The sequence below is a fragment of the Pungitius pungitius genome, chromosome 1 (assembly GCF_949316345.1).
Source record: "Pungitius pungitius chromosome 1, fPunPun2.1, whole genome shotgun sequence".
Taxonomy (NCBI): Eukaryota; Metazoa; Chordata; class Actinopteri; order Perciformes; family Gasterosteidae; genus Pungitius; species Pungitius pungitius.
This window is the reverse complement of record NC_084900.1, coordinates 21,637,799-21,652,802: the sequence shown is the minus strand read 5'-3', so window position 1 is coordinate 21,652,802 and position 15,004 is coordinate 21,637,799. Positions and strand designations below refer to the sequence as shown.

The 15,004-nt window shown below is 46.9% G+C and overlaps 1 protein-coding gene across 5 annotated transcripts in view; it reads right to left on the bottom strand.

The window, feature by feature from the left end:
- The window catches only part of tns2a (tensin 2a), a 43,860-nt gene that overhangs the window by 3,470 nt on the left and 25,386 nt on the right, over window positions 1-15,004 (bottom strand). For 2 of the 5 annotated variants that reach the window (XM_037478153.2, XM_062563145.1), the window contains exons 5-27: window positions 14,932-14,973; window positions 14,287-14,336; window positions 13,976-14,159; window positions 13,676-13,726; window positions 13,460-13,582; window positions 12,520-12,584; window positions 12,065-12,148; window positions 10,842-10,954; window positions 9,905-9,965; window positions 9,180-9,255; window positions 8,797-8,926; window positions 7,808-7,873; window positions 7,580-7,696; window positions 5,951-7,486; window positions 5,577-5,742; window positions 3,744-4,915; window positions 3,508-3,639; window positions 3,320-3,415; window positions 3,124-3,201; window positions 2,816-2,893; window positions 2,541-2,709; window positions 431-499; window positions 128-157 (exon numbers count right to left, since the gene is read on the bottom strand). In XM_037478153.2, the coding sequence (XP_037334050.2) occupies window positions 128-157; window positions 431-499; window positions 2,541-2,709; window positions 2,816-2,893; window positions 3,124-3,201; window positions 3,320-3,415; window positions 3,508-3,639; window positions 3,744-4,915; window positions 5,577-5,742; window positions 5,951-7,486; window positions 7,580-7,696; window positions 7,808-7,873; window positions 8,797-8,926; window positions 9,180-9,255; window positions 9,905-9,965; window positions 10,842-10,954; window positions 12,065-12,148; window positions 12,520-12,584; window positions 13,460-13,582; window positions 13,676-13,726; window positions 13,976-14,159; window positions 14,287-14,336; window positions 14,932-14,973 (4,688 nt within the window). The other 3 variants (XM_062563140.1, XM_062563144.1, XM_062563148.1) reach the window with 3 other exon arrangements.

The window sequence follows — 15,004 nt, the reverse complement described above, 5'->3', positions numbered from 1 at the left end:
GCCGTGCTGAGGCTCTGATGTCACTTCTCCGCCACAAGGGTGTGAATTACACCCCTCTGTTCATAAAAAAAAGAAACACTGCGCACATGCATACACTCGCCACCACCAACACCAACAGAGCACTTACTTATCAGCGGTGTTGTGTGAGTTAGTCCACCTATGACCAAGAGAGAGAGAAACCAAACTGAGACACATGCACACACTGACACACACAGGCAGAGCTGCTAAGCAGGCCGATGCAGCCTCATACGTGCCGAACGACGCGTCACTTTGTGCACGCTGACAAACATACTCATAAAACACAAGTAGGGGTCCATGCGAGGGCAGTCGATGATCATCGGTGCATTCGGGACAAATATAATTCTGTTGGTGGTTAGTTATGGTTCTAACTGGAATCAAAGAAGGTCATTTTTGTCTTTTCATTGCCTACCTCCTGTCCTTAGGGTCAATGCTGCTGAAGGTGACACTGCTCACTGGGTAATGTCTCCTAAAGAAAACCCTAGAAGAAGAATGATACAGATGGAGCAAGACAGGAGAGACATCACTCAAACGTAAGAAAGTACAGCGCATCAACTCTGTAGCCAGAGGGTTGTCCATTGCTTTACAAGAAATAAGAATTAGTGGATGTTAAATGGTTAAAAAATGGATGCTCAAGTCTTTTTAAATGATATAATTACCAAATATTCTGTCATTACTGCTGAAGCTGAACATGCTGGGAGGAGCCAAAAGCACATGCAATAAGGACACTTTAACCAGACATATAACAAGCAGGTAACAAATGTGTAACAAACATCTAAGAAGAAGGTAGCAAATGTGTAACAAAGCAGGTAGCAAAATGTAACCAACATGTAACAAGCAAGAATGTAACAAACATGTAACAAGCAAGAATGTAACAAACATGTAACAATCAGGTAGCGTGTAACAAACATCTAAGAAGGTAGCAAGAAGGTAACAAGTGTGTAACAAACATCTAAGAAGAAGGTAACAAATGTGTAACAAGCAGGTAGCAAAAGTGTAACCAACATGTAACAAGAAAGAATGTAACAAACCTCTAACAAGCAGGTAGCGTGTAACAAACATCTAAGAAGAAGGTAGCAAGAAGGTAACAAATGTGTAATAAACGTGTAACAAGCGGGTAACAAATGTGTAACAAGCAGGAAGCTAGAAGGTGAAAAATGTGTAACAAGCAGGTAGCTAGAAGGTGACAAATGTGTAACAAGCAGGTAGCAAACAATGAATAAATGTGTAAATTATATTCTACAGAAAAAGATTGTATTAAGCAATGATCGGTCCTGATCATAACCATCAAGTAGTGATTTATTTTCAAACCTATAAACCCTCCAAATTAAATTCCTTTCCATATGACGCCACTACCATTTATTAATAAAAATTAGGGCTGTCAAAAATAGCTCGTTAACGCTGTTAATTAGTTGTTTGTTGTTAATTACGTCAATTTTTTTAACACATTTCACGCATGCGCAGTGTGACAAATTATTCAGGTCAGGAAAGTACCTCTTCCTCTAGGGAATGCACTTCATCCTATACAACACATTACTGCCCCCTGTAGGCATATGTCAGGCCGTCAGGTTCAGCAAGTCGTTTGCGCCAGTCCACGCTGAATGTTCACAGGCCATTAACAAAATCATTCTCAGATCATTTGACCAACACAATAGCAAAATGTTCCAACACGTTGGAATTCGAATGGTCAAGCGCGTGAGCAGAAATAAAGAGGCCGTCATCGCCATACTTGCCAATTCAAAAGGACGGGGGGGTGCGGGTGCTAGCGGTCAACGTGGGGGGGTGCTGTCGATCGACGGGGGGGGTGCTAGCGGTTTTCCTCGCAGCGCCAGTCTCATCTTTTTCCGTTCTAATTGCCTCTCGACTTCAAGGTGTAACTTTTATTATTGTCCGGTGGAAATCGGGAGAAATTCGGGAGAAAGGTCGGTCCGGGAGATTTTCGGGAGGGGCTTTGAAATTCGGGAGTCTCCCGGAAATATCGGGAGGGTTGACATGTCTGGTCATCGCAGCCCTGGACGATCAGGAGAACAAACTCGTTTTGCCGACCGCAGCAGAGTGGGATAAACTGCAGAGGCTCGAGACCCTTCTAGAGCCATGCAGGGAAATCAGTCTGTAACTTATCAAATAACATTGCTTTGATTATTTTCTGGAATGAATTAAACCAAGTCAAATATCAATAACATGCATTTATGTAAAAAATAATAATGATGATAATAATAATGATAATTATGTATCACTGTCCTGTTATTTATCTTTGGTATGCATTTCAGAAAGAAAAAATGGTTAGGTTTAAGGTCTAATTGCAAAAAGTGATTAATCCTGATTAATCCACTGAAAATTCTGATTAATTTGATTAAATTTGTAATCATTTGACAGCCCTAATAAAAATATTTGTATTTATCTGTCTAAGAGCCTGTGATTTGGCTACATAGTTAATTATAGTCCTTTGACCTAAAAAAAGTCCCACCTATGCCTGAGTTGAAGTGCTGTGCAGTTACTTGTACTGTTCCGCAGTGTCTCACCTGCGCTGGCTGTCGGTCAGCGTGATGCCCTGCGACGTCACCTTAAACTGGACCACAGTGGCAGCAGGACGGGGGCTACGACCCAAGGACGCGTCTGTCCCCTTGGCGATGGCCTGGGGGCCGGTTAGAGACTCTGTTTCCACAGAGTTCAGGTACAGGACGTTACAGGCTGAGGGGGGAGGCACAGACGGAGGAGAGAAAGAGAGAGAGAGAGAGAGGTTAGCATGATGACCACGCCTCCAAATGGTCCCCTGGGTTTTAGGAAGAGAAATCACCTGCTCCTTGTTTCAGCAGGTCAGCAGCCGTGCTGATGTTATTCACAGGTGGAACCTCCGGCACCTCTCCTATGAGATCTAAAACAAAGAATAGGAATCATTTTGCTCTAAAACAAGTCAAAGTTCATCTCCAAACACGTAGAGCGTGTCAATGTGAGGTTTAAAGGATTAATCTGTTCAAATATGATCAATCGAAAATGAATTAACCACTATATTGACAATATAACCAACATGTTTTTAAGCAAAAAATGTATTTACTTATTGTCAAAATGATTAATGGAATAATGAACTGCCCCAGGAATATTAACCTTTCTCTGTGATCTTGAGGGCGCAGGGCAAAGAGATGGGCGTGATGATGTGTTGGTAGACTAATGCAGACAGACTCCCTGTGAATAAAACATAGCAACAAAAACATTTGCCTATCCCAAAAAATAACAAGACGTAAAAACAAAGATAATTATTTTCCCTTCAAATTATTGTTCTTGCTAAAGCAGGAAAACTTACCAAAGTAGGGCTCATTCTGGCACCCTTTGATCTTGACTCCTCGGGGGCCAGTTTCTAAGAGGAAGTGTCTGACCAGCTGTTCCAGAGGGTCGCTCACTGTAACACCAGAGATCACTGTCAACACGCTGCAAGAACGCCAACCAAGGGCAAAGCAACTGTTAGGTAGGTCAAAATGTTGTCATGGTTACCCTTGCTGCTGTGGTTGTTGACATGGGGAGGAGGAGTAGCAACCTTCAGGGCGAGGCCGTAGGCCCCCTGGAAAGAATTACTGTCCCTGATCAGGAAGGTTCCCGGCTCTCTCTCCTTCAGAGCAGCGATTGCTTCAGTAAAACATAACCAAGATGTTAGGAAATCCATATAATGAAATGTGTTCATAGCAAAAACGTTGCTTTGTGATGATTATAAAAAAACATAAAAGACCTACCTTGCTCCCTGGAGATTCCAGGCTTGTACCAGAAGCGTGAACTGTCCTGGACAAACTTCACACTGACACTATTTGCGTTCTCAACAGACGCCGACTCGTCGTTCTGGCCTGCGGGGGCTGCGATTTCCCCCACGGTGGGAGAGAAGGTGACGTGGAGCTGATGCTGGCTGTTGGAGGGAGGCGCGTGGCCCCCGGCCTGCCTCAGAGTCGCCGCCCCGTCGCTGGGGAAGCCCGGCGGGACGGGCGGGTGGCGCTTCTCTGGCAGCGGCGGATGGGGGTGAGGGTGAGGGAGGGGGATGGAGATGGTGGGGTAGTTGGAGTAGGAGGACGGGTGGAGCTGAGGAGTGAGAGCGGGGTAGCAGGGCCTCTTGCTTGTGTCTTGTGGGTGGGCGTGCTCGGTGGCTGGGTAGTGGAGGTGTGGGGGCCCGTGCTGCTGAATGTGGTTCTGGTTGAGGGGGTCCAGCCCACTCAACATCAGCCTTCTACCCAAAGTTGCAAAGCCGGGAACCGGGGTGTCGGAGACCGGGGAGCTCTCCGTACTACTGGAGGCCGGTTGGGCGGTTGAAGATGAAGCTGGGGTTGGAGATGCGGGGGCAGACGTGGCGTTGTGGGGGGGGGTTATTGTAGATTTTGCAGCTTCTAAGGGTTGACCGGTGACTTGTGCTGGTCTTGTTGTTCCAGCGCCTTGGCTGTGGGTGTTGCCCTGAGGCCGGGGCACCGCCTGCGCCACAGTGGAAGGCAGAGCAGCCGCCTCTGAGGGATGGGAGGGATGGGGTGCCTGCGGAGCAAGAGAATCCGGTTGGGAGGGGGTGTCCAGTGCCGACAAAGTGCGGATTGGAGACGAGGGAGCCCGGCTGAGCCCCTCGCTTGATGTGGTCGGCGTTGCAGGATCAAAAGAAGACGGGCTCTGCGCTGTCGGAGCGCTTGGGCTACAGTGCTTCTGTTGGGGCGCGCTACGGGACGGGTCAGGTGGTGCAGTACAGTGGTTGGGGGGCTCGGTTTGCGCAGGTGAGGCCGATGGCGGCTCTGCGCTGCTTCTCCGGCTTTCAAGGAACTCCTCCGCGATGAGATCAGTGCGAATGTGTTCGTCCTGGGAAGTCTCGTAGTCACTACCAATGATGTCTGTGGTCCGGATCTCATACTCCCTCATACTCCTGCCTCCTGGACTAGGGCTTAAAAGGACAGACATGGCAACTAGGTCACAGACCTGCTGGTAATTTAGTGGAATGTCTCTAAATGTTCTACTCTGACATCCTAATTGGTTAATATTGTCATCAATACTCAATTTCTACCATGCTGCAACATGGGAGCTGTATCTGGATAGCCCTCATCTAAGGATAAGGAACACCCGATGATGACTCATGTGTACACATGTATACACAAAGAATGCCATGTGATTGGATTGTGGTGAGATCAGCCAGATTGACTTCTCGAGGCCGTCTGGCTCACATTGTGATTGGATTTTCCCTAATAAAGGACCATTATGTATTTAGTATTTGTATACACCCTTTTTGATATAAGTAACTAAAAGTGGTCCAGTGTCCAGTGGACTACAACGCAAACACTCGGTGTGACTCCTCAAGGTTAATGTACGTCCATTAAAAGTGCTTGTTGTTGCCACTGACAACACTACTATTTATTTTCCTTTCCCTCGATCTGGAGCTTAAGACATGGAGTCCAGGTTGAAAAATTGCTCCCCTTTAATACCAGGTATAATGGCCCTTGGATCAAGATGATGTATCCATTCATTTGTGTTCTTTTTACCCCGGCAGCGAGGAACATACAAACCCACGCCCCCCCCCTCAGTAAGTGAAAGGTGAAAGTGTGGAATACCTCTCCTGTGTGCGCAGGGGGCTGCTGGTGTGGACAGGTGTGGACGGTCCAGACATGTCTGATGGTGTGGAGCATGCGGCGTGGCCGTCTCTGTGGACCCTCTTAAAGGAACCGTGGGTGATGTTCTCCCTCCAGCCTACACTTTCTCCAGAGCTCCTGAGGCCGTCTGAAAAAGGAAAGGGACCAACGGACTACATCAACAAAAAATGGAAGCTCATGGAGAGACCGTCAACCTTTAGGGGGGCAAATTAGAGTGGGAGAAATGTGTAGGGCCTCTCTCTGGTTAATCACTACTGATTCAGTGCATGCTGGTGTTGGTTATGGACATTTTCAGCATGCTGTTCAGGGTGAAACACTGATTCAGTGGCACTCACCAGTCTGTGAGTCAGAGCCGTATGAATGCTGTGTGTCTGGATGGTTGTGGTCTGCTGGCACATTGCTACGGTTGCAGGGCCCCGTCATGGAGGAAGCCGGGGGCAGCGGGGACGTGGACTCGGACTGGTAGCCCGATGCGTAGCCCCTGCTTTCAGACGGCGAGGGCTGGTACGGCGAGCAGGGGTACACCTGTCGAGGCGTTTGGTAACCGCTGCTGCTGCTGCTGTACTTCTGGTCCATGTGGGAATGAGCGTGGGACCTCGACGCCTCTGGATAAGCCGGGTGACCCGATGGCAAGGGGTCAAACGTGAAGGCCGGAAGATCGTGGCCCTGTGGGCCGTAAGAGGCCACGGTGGCCCTCCTGTGCCAGTACTCCGCCTCTCTGTCCCGCTCCCACTGAAGCTCCGCCTCCCGGTCCCTCTCCCAGTGGAGGGACATCTCTCTGCCTCGTCTCAGCCCAGGTTCCCTCTCCCAGTGGAGCTCTGACCCTCTGGGTAATTCCGCCTCCCGGGCTCTCCTAAGCCCCAACTCCCTGTGCTGAAGCTCCGCCTCTCTGTCCCAGTCACCTTGGTCCAGCCTCAGGCTGTGATAGGCCGCCGAGTCGTCTTTCCTGATACTGCAGTCTCTGCAAGGGCAGCCAGGTGTGGGTAGGCCATCCATTAGCACTATATCGTGGTAGGTAGGGCTGGTGGAGGGTTTGGGGTGGTGCGGGTGGAGGTGGTGGTGGCTGTGAGGTGGAGGAGAGGGGTGATAGGGGCGGTAGTCGTCCTCGCGACAGCAGAGGCGACCCGGGGCAGACAGGGGGTGGTGGTGCGGGTGGTTGTGAGAGTGAGGGTCTGGCAATGGGTAGGGGCAGACATGTCGAGGGGAGGGAGCCTCGGAGCAGGAGCGGTGCAGGTAGTGCTGGCGGTCCCACACCAGATCCGGAGGCGGAAGGGACTGGTGGGAGTGGGGGCTGTAGTGCTGGCACAGATCCATGTGTGACGGAGGAGACGCTGGGTTGGGGCTGACAGAAGGCGTCGCCCCGTGGTGGCCATTGGTGCCAGGGGCCCGGTCGAGGCAGTACCCGTTGGGCATGAGGAGGGTGCGGTCGCAGCCGGGCTCGGCGCACCGCTGTGACCGGTACCCATTCCGACAGGAGCAGGACCGGCTGAGCCTCAGCGTCCCGCTTCTGTCAGACGGCAAAGAATCGCCGTCATCCAAGATGGCCGTCTCCCGCTCTCCATCGCGGTGTCCCTCTATGCCTCCGAGAAGACGCGCCAGGTCTTCTCTCTCCTGCCTGGTCGGAGGCAGCGGGCTGATGGAATCCTCCTGGCGCTCTGGATGGACGGATGAATGGTTCAAATGGACGGAATGGGCTGAGAGGGCAGAGTCAGAGCCGTGAGAGAAGACGCGATCTGGCCTGTCTTCATCAAGGCCCGCCGCCGGGCTGCTGCCATTGGTTGAGGTGAGAGAACCGGAGCCGGGACCTCGGCGCTTCTTTATCTGGGCGTAGAGGCTGCCATCCACGGGCCCTCTGGTGTGGGCAATATCAACTGTAAGAGTAAAAGCGACAAAGATCAGCTGCCACATTGAAATCTAATAAAATCCTGCTGGGATTGGATCTAAAGAGTCCGTTTGTGTGTTACCTTCCAGGCTGTCCTGATATCGCTGGTTAAAGTTCTCATAGGAGTCCCAACGCACCACAGGGTCAGCTGTGTTGTAGTCGACTGTGACAGATGGGTCGTTCTTCTGGTACTCGCGGCCTGTGGAAACACATTCATTTGTATTCTTTGCTTTAAATAGTACTTTTACTATCTGTTCTACGTTTAAAGTAGAACAGGTATGAAGGATAATTTGAGGTGAAGTGAACTCACCTTTGATTTTCTCAGGTCCAGAGGAGAAGACAAACTCAACTGTGGCATCAGACGGAAAACGCTCATCTGGGGAGAAACAAAACATGGTAAATATCCCTATATTCCCTATATCGTAACAGGAAAATAGTTTCTCTACATCACAGTCACAGATTGCATTTGAAACACATTCAAGACCACATACACAAGAGACATTTTTCATTTCACAGTAAGCGAAACCAAGGAGGAAATGAGGTAATGAGCATATTTGTTCCAGACTTCATCAGATCAGTACTCACTAAGCCTCTGCTCTCCGAGGGCGAGTTAGAGACACTCCCATCCTGCACACAGTGCAGCTTATTCTCTGTATACTCACCTCGGGGGAGCTGTTATTATGTCCAGGGTGGAGATTAAGATACTACTATTAAGGGATTTATTCAACCACAAGCAGCAAACCACTGTGAACACATTCCCACAGTAGTTATTTTCACTTCAGCGTGTGTATGTGATGGTTAAAATGTTATTTCCCTACATGAGTCATTAATATGTCAATACCGATGTATATCACAGTATATAGTATATAGTATATGTTTTCTGGTAATTCAGTAATTAGTATTTTCTTCATTACTTTACTGTAGTAAATTGATAATAGACCAAATGATTTAAGAACTTTAACTACTTTGTTATTGGCAATGAATTGAGCGGTTATGTAACTGTGGGATGTGAAAACAAAACCCAGCTCTTCAAATGATACTCCCCCAAAATATTGCACATGGGAAATTCTCCAAAATATGAGCCAGCTAATTATTAATAATTCAGAAGACACAACTGTGAATCTCCATATGTGCTTTCATCACCATAAGAATCAATTGAAATAAATACCATATTGAATTATTGCCTCGCCGTGCATGAATCCCAATCTACACATCCAGTAAATAGTCCAGTAATCCATTGTAAATACAATAAAAGATTAGAAACTGTTGCTACTACAACCATACGACTTGAAAACATACCGGTACAAGCTTCGTCCAGCTCCCCTTTGCCGAACCACAGCTGGGACCCGTGGATTGTGCAGGTGTGAAACTGCAACCTGAACACGGTGTCTCGGTCAGCGCTCTGGGCTCGCCGGTGGTAGCATTTGACCTGCAGAGGACAGCAGAGAGAAGAGCTCTGAAGTACGTGGGATAAGGAGGGGTTTGGTGCTCCAAACAGAGCGGCACCGACCCCTTCCCAAATGACTGGCTGCCCCGGATGGACAAATTGTGACTCCATGCAGGGTGGGGATGTGGCTAGAAAAGAAGTCTTTGTACTATGTATTTATGCAGTTCTCCTGCCCGTTGGAAGATTTAAAAAGGAAGGTTCCTCTGTTTGCCATTTCCTTCCCATGAGAACTCACCATGATGTCCCCTTTTAGCAGCAGCGCCGGCTCGATGGTCACACACAGCCGCCTGCCTCCGGTGCCCTGAAGGTCACTGTCACAACAAAAACAAGGCTATTAAATAAGTACAAGATATATACGGAACCCAAGCAGATACAAAGTGTGAACAACTGATTAGTTTGTGTGTCGCAGACTGCTATTTCTTTTGTCATCATGGTGGAAAGTGGTCTTGGATGGACAATCAAATAAATTCCAGCAAAGATCACAGGTGGATTTACTTCCCCCAGGATGTCATCCGCCTGTCGATACCAGCCTGGACAAGAACGAGTTTGGGGCAAAACCAATGTTGCCCCAGAGTCCATTTAGGGACGCTGATTGGCTAAATTGTATGGCACACATTTTTATATTTTGTGTGACAGGCTGAGACGTGCAGGAAAAGCATATATTTTGTGCAAATATCATATTTTACATATATTACTGGGTATTTCAAGAACACACATTCTTTTGGGCTCAAGGAGGCCGCTCTAAGTGGGGCGACGCCCCGTTGCTTTCTATTGGCCAGCCGCAACTGGTTATGTTCATCAGCTGGCTATCAGCTTCAACGATAATCAAGAATCAATCAAGTTACTAGACAGGACTAGAACGATGCCCTTTGTCTGTGTTGAAACCTCAGCTGATAACACCAGAGAGCCAAAACATAATCTGTGCTATCAGATAGTCATGTGACAGCAACAGAGACTCACTATATGCCGGAAGTGTAGACCAGCTGCATGGACTGGTAGATCTTCAGGAATGGGTAATAACCTAGGAGGAGGACGAGAAGAACACAAATTCAGACTAGGCGAGCGTTATCAACATGAAGATAGAGGAATGTGCCGCATGCCATCCCCCCACCCCACCCGTCTGGACTGGATCAGCAGATTAAAGAAAAACAACAGAATGGTTTGTGTGGGTGGAGGGTGAATGGGGCCGCTTATGAGAGCTCTGCAGCCCTTTGCATTGCTGTGATTCAGCAGGGAGAGCCTGTCAAAGAGCAACAATCACATATGTGTAGGGGAAGAAAAGCCATGGACCAACATCTACAATGCCATGGGGCCGATTGTAACTATCCACTGACCCATTGGTCACAAGGATTACGTCACCTTTTTAAATGCGGTCCTTGATTGCAGCCCGCTGATAATGAAGCGTACCCGCTTTTCCTTCACCGCTCATTGTTTACATTCCGATTAAACAAATTTGGAAGCAAGCAGGGAGCTGGAGTTGAGAGATGACGTACGAAGCTAATCTAGTAAAAACAGATAGCTGGGTATCATTTTTTGAAATGCTAAATGGTTGTCAGAGAATAGGCATTAGGTTCCCAGAATGCACTTTTGGCCTATGCGTTCCGCCTCTTTCGCTCTTCACAGACTGCATTTGCAGATAATCTTAGGTAACAATATCAATATGGGCCCATTGTTACTGCTAGCCACTACATATGAACCCACACTTACATGAAAAGGGTTATTCCTACGGCTTAAACCATTTCTACCGGCAATAATACAATCAGTGCATATATTTATTCATTATTTGCTCGTGTGTATTAATATTCTGTACGTAGAATTTCTGTTTAATAATCAATGTCATCATTTGGAGGAATAACAACGATATCCAGTGATTTGGCTCAAATGATTTAACACACACCTCCTTCGCCCTGGAAGTTGGGGAGTGATGGGACCAGAACTTGGTGCAGGAAGAGAGGGCTGCTGTTCATCTTGATCGCCCCGGAGAGAAGGCCCCCGAAGTAATAGATATACCTGAAAGAAACAGATTGATGCGATGCAAAATGAGCGACTACGTAGTGTATGGAGCGACTGTTGTTGAGTTGTTCTCACTTAATGATGTTATCTAGGAAAGTCAGCTTAGGGGAGTTCTTTTTTATGGTAGTTTGGGTTTTTAAATTATGTTGATACTAGGGCTGCACGGTATACCGCTTCAAATGGTAAACCGATTTCCATCTCACGCACCGTTCATGCCGGTGTTCGGGAGGCGGCAGAAGTTGTTTTTACACGTCATCACGTGGCGCCCAGCGGACGGAGCTTCTTGTCTTATGTGTGTTGAGATTGAGTCATAACGAATTGTTCAAACTCTCTTTAACAGGGTAAAACACCACGACACAAAAGCTAGTGACACATAAACAATTCTTGACACTACTAATGGTACATTTATGAAAATTACCCCACCGAACTGCATGCTGGGTACAGCTCACACAACAAGAAGTAACTCTGTTGCTACATGAAAACATGGAAGAGAGCGATACAGGAGGAACAACGAGAGACCAGAGATGCACCAATACAACGTGTGCCCAAGAGAGGCGCTGGGTCTGTTTGGAGTAAGTTTGTCTGTAAGTTACGTTATATCAAAAAACGATTCATTGCAAAGTCTGTCGAGCCTCTGGTGGCAACACGAGCAGCCACAACAAGCTAACATGCTAACTAGCTAAAAAGCTAATTAATCAGCTGGCGGCGAACAGCTGTTCGGGTGGCCGTGGTGCTTTTCGGGGTCAATGAATTAATGTGTTTACATGAAAAAGCAAAACCGTCACATACCATCAGAATCTTTCTAAATATTGTGATATGGATTTTTGGCCATACGTGCAGCCCTAGTTGATAAGTTACCTTAGTTCCAGGGAGTTTTGTTCCCTAAGTCTCATCATCTTTTGACAAAGTTAACAACAGGTCAACGTGTTTCTGCAGGAGACATGAGGCTCACTTGTATCTTATTCCTTGCTTCTGAAACTGAAACAAAACTTTTTCTTCACTCTCAATGACTTGCACATAGCTTCTTCTTTACAGTTTATTGTTTTATGTGCCTAGGAGACATTTGGATTTGTTAATATTGTGTGGATGTGGCCAATATCCCCTCACCTGTTTTGGGATGGCTGGAGGGAAGAGGACACCTTATCTTCACAGAACTTCCTCATGGCCAGAGTACTGAGAGCCTGGTCGGCTCTGCACACACACACACACACACACATTAAACTAGCAATTTCCTTCATGGGACCTGCTGTAGGCCCTCCCGGTGCCAGAGAGTACATGGAGAGGATACAGCTGGCATACAGCTCCACAGGATACACTTGTTTCCACTGTTGCACTAGGCTTAATTCATAAAACAACCTATCAACAACATGTAAATCACTGTACTGCGTACACTTAGAACATATGAGTCACTTTCACTACCTTTAAACATACTCGGCATTCCCCTTTTGAAGGGTTAACCTTAAATCCAGTGTCATTTCAAATAGCTTTTAGTGTGTTCCATGTGTCGATATTCTGACGAACAAAAAAAAGTAAAATAGAGGCTATTGGATGCCTTCACTCACCCTGCGGAGATCTTGCTGTAGTGCATGTAGGCTGCAATAATCACGCCTGTTTTACCTTTGTGGCCCTGTGAGGAGAAAGAGGGAGGTGGTTTCATCCATTGTGGTTCGCGCTCAGACGTCCACAGATTTCCACAGCTTCATATATGAGACATTTTATTTCTGCCGGGGTCAGACAGAGACAAACAGCTTTGAATTCAAATTAAAAAGCTCCCCGTGGAGTTTTTTTCTTTGCTTTGTTTTTTTGTCACAACGGGTGCTCTGTACTTCCTGACACATTCCGAAGACATTCCAGCCTCAAGTTCCTAATGCGACCCCTCCAGATGCCAATAAGGAGACAGCACCTCCACACGGAGCACAAAATAAAGCTACTTTTGCTCAATTAAAGATTCTTCATTGACAAAAACATGCATTGACCCCTATGCCTGGCCTGCGTGCAGCTGGGAAAGAATCGTCTGTAACTGGAATGTTCAACCGCAGAAGCAGTTTGAGTATTTAACGTCTGCTGACCAAAGAAGCTGCTCCCCGGTGTGCCCTTCAGGATGTACTTGTACTTTATATTTCTACCGTACTTCCTTTCAAAGGGAAATATTGTACTGGAACTCCATTACAATCATCTTGCAGTAATTTAGTTGATACTTACTTTGCAGACCAGGATTTTAAAGAAAAAATAAAAACATTTTCCTTTAAAGATATAATACAGAAGACACATTTTTACAGATCTTGGTACAGTCTTTTGTAATAATGTTGCATTGAGAGAGCTCTTACTCTTGATAGTTATATGATATTTTGCTGTTGTACAATTACAATTTTCCTTTGTGAAACTCAAAACGCTGTTGCTATTTGTGGTTTTTCTAGCGTAAATTTTTCCCTTATCACTAAACGTTGAGACCTCTGCCCGTTTCAGAGCACGCAGAACCGCATCGACCCACTGAACTCTGACCTTGCAGTGGAGGACCACTACGTGCTGTGGGTCAGAGGTCAGCCACGTCTCCATGGCCTTGCAGATGGCACAGATCTTGTCCAGCGGTGGGGCGTGGAGGTCGGGCCAGCCAAAGTCGTGGACCTGTTGGTTCAGATGGATGCAAAAGATGACGCGGTTAAGGTAGATTTAAACCGAAGGCTGTGAACTGGACTCAGTGACGAGATTCAAAACTACCTTCGTATTCAGCCGGTTGATATCGTGGCGCCTCTCGGAGAAGTTGAGAAGCTGAAGGGGGAAAGGTGTGGCCAGTTATCCTTTCAGTTGTTTTATTGCGGGTGTGACAGAAAACAAAAAGACCACTAATTCAAGGGTTGCTAAGTATACTTCCTGTGTCAAAACCTTATTGTCTGTTGTGCAACAAGCATCTATATCTGAATGAAACTCCAGGGAGGGGGGTAGAATCTATTCTGCAACAAACAAAGACGAAAAAACGACTCCTGTCATTACTATGTGCCATAATTTCTGCTCCCTCACCAGGAACTTGTCCTGGTGTTTGGACTTTAGCATGGCAGCCACCTCCTTCAGGTTGAGGCGGTACCTCTGCTCCTCAAGCTTCGGGGGGAAGAACACAGAGATGATCCTCTCTGTGATGTAGGTCAGATCGAAGTCGTAGTGGCGCTCCATCACTCTCTCCATCACGCGGTCCACACTGAAGCTCCTGGTGGAATGGACAGGGCGTAAAAGGGAAGGTCATGGCAGCAGTCCACAACACGATTTAACACAATTATTTTTCCGGCACTTGAATCATCAAATGTACTAGAAGATATGAACGAGATGACCTTTACCTTGGCAAAGTGTTCCTCTGTTTGGTATAGGTCAGCGACTTGGTGGACCCCTGTGGCAAAAGAGAAGAAGTTGGTTAATGTGGCCGAGCCAGAACCCAAGTAGACAAAAGCAGTCAAGCTCAAATGCTTTCATCATAGTTCCCCATAATGAACCAATACATCCATACATCATCCACTCGGTATTTGTCTAGAGTTACAATCACCAACATGGATGATTTACTAAGAATTTCAAATGACGTTCTCTAGAGAACTTTTCATAGCCAATAGCTTTTTTAATGTATGATCTTTAAGTGAGAACCGTCTTTAAGGTTCTACAATAACTGTGTATTGATGGTAATATTCACAGTTCTGACCTGTCCATGGGCACGACTAGACATTAAGAGTTGAATACGCGTGGCTAAGGGATGACACATAACCCAATGTTTGATTGCAGCCTTGTTGCATATCAGAACATACTGACACTGTCCTACTTTAAGAGGTTAGGCAGGTTAGAGAGCTTCATCTAATTCAATGAGGAAAGAAACATCTTTTTCCCCGACAGGTTTGAACATTTTCAGGATAAATAGCATGACACTGGGGGAAGGAAAAATGGAAGATGCAGCGATAAAAGTTTGGGAGTTTGGAAAAAATGAGCGGTGTGCTCACCAGGTGCTGGATTTGTCTTGACGGCGTGGTCCCTCTGCGCTGCTGGATGCATGGAAGGAGCGGTGACAAGACG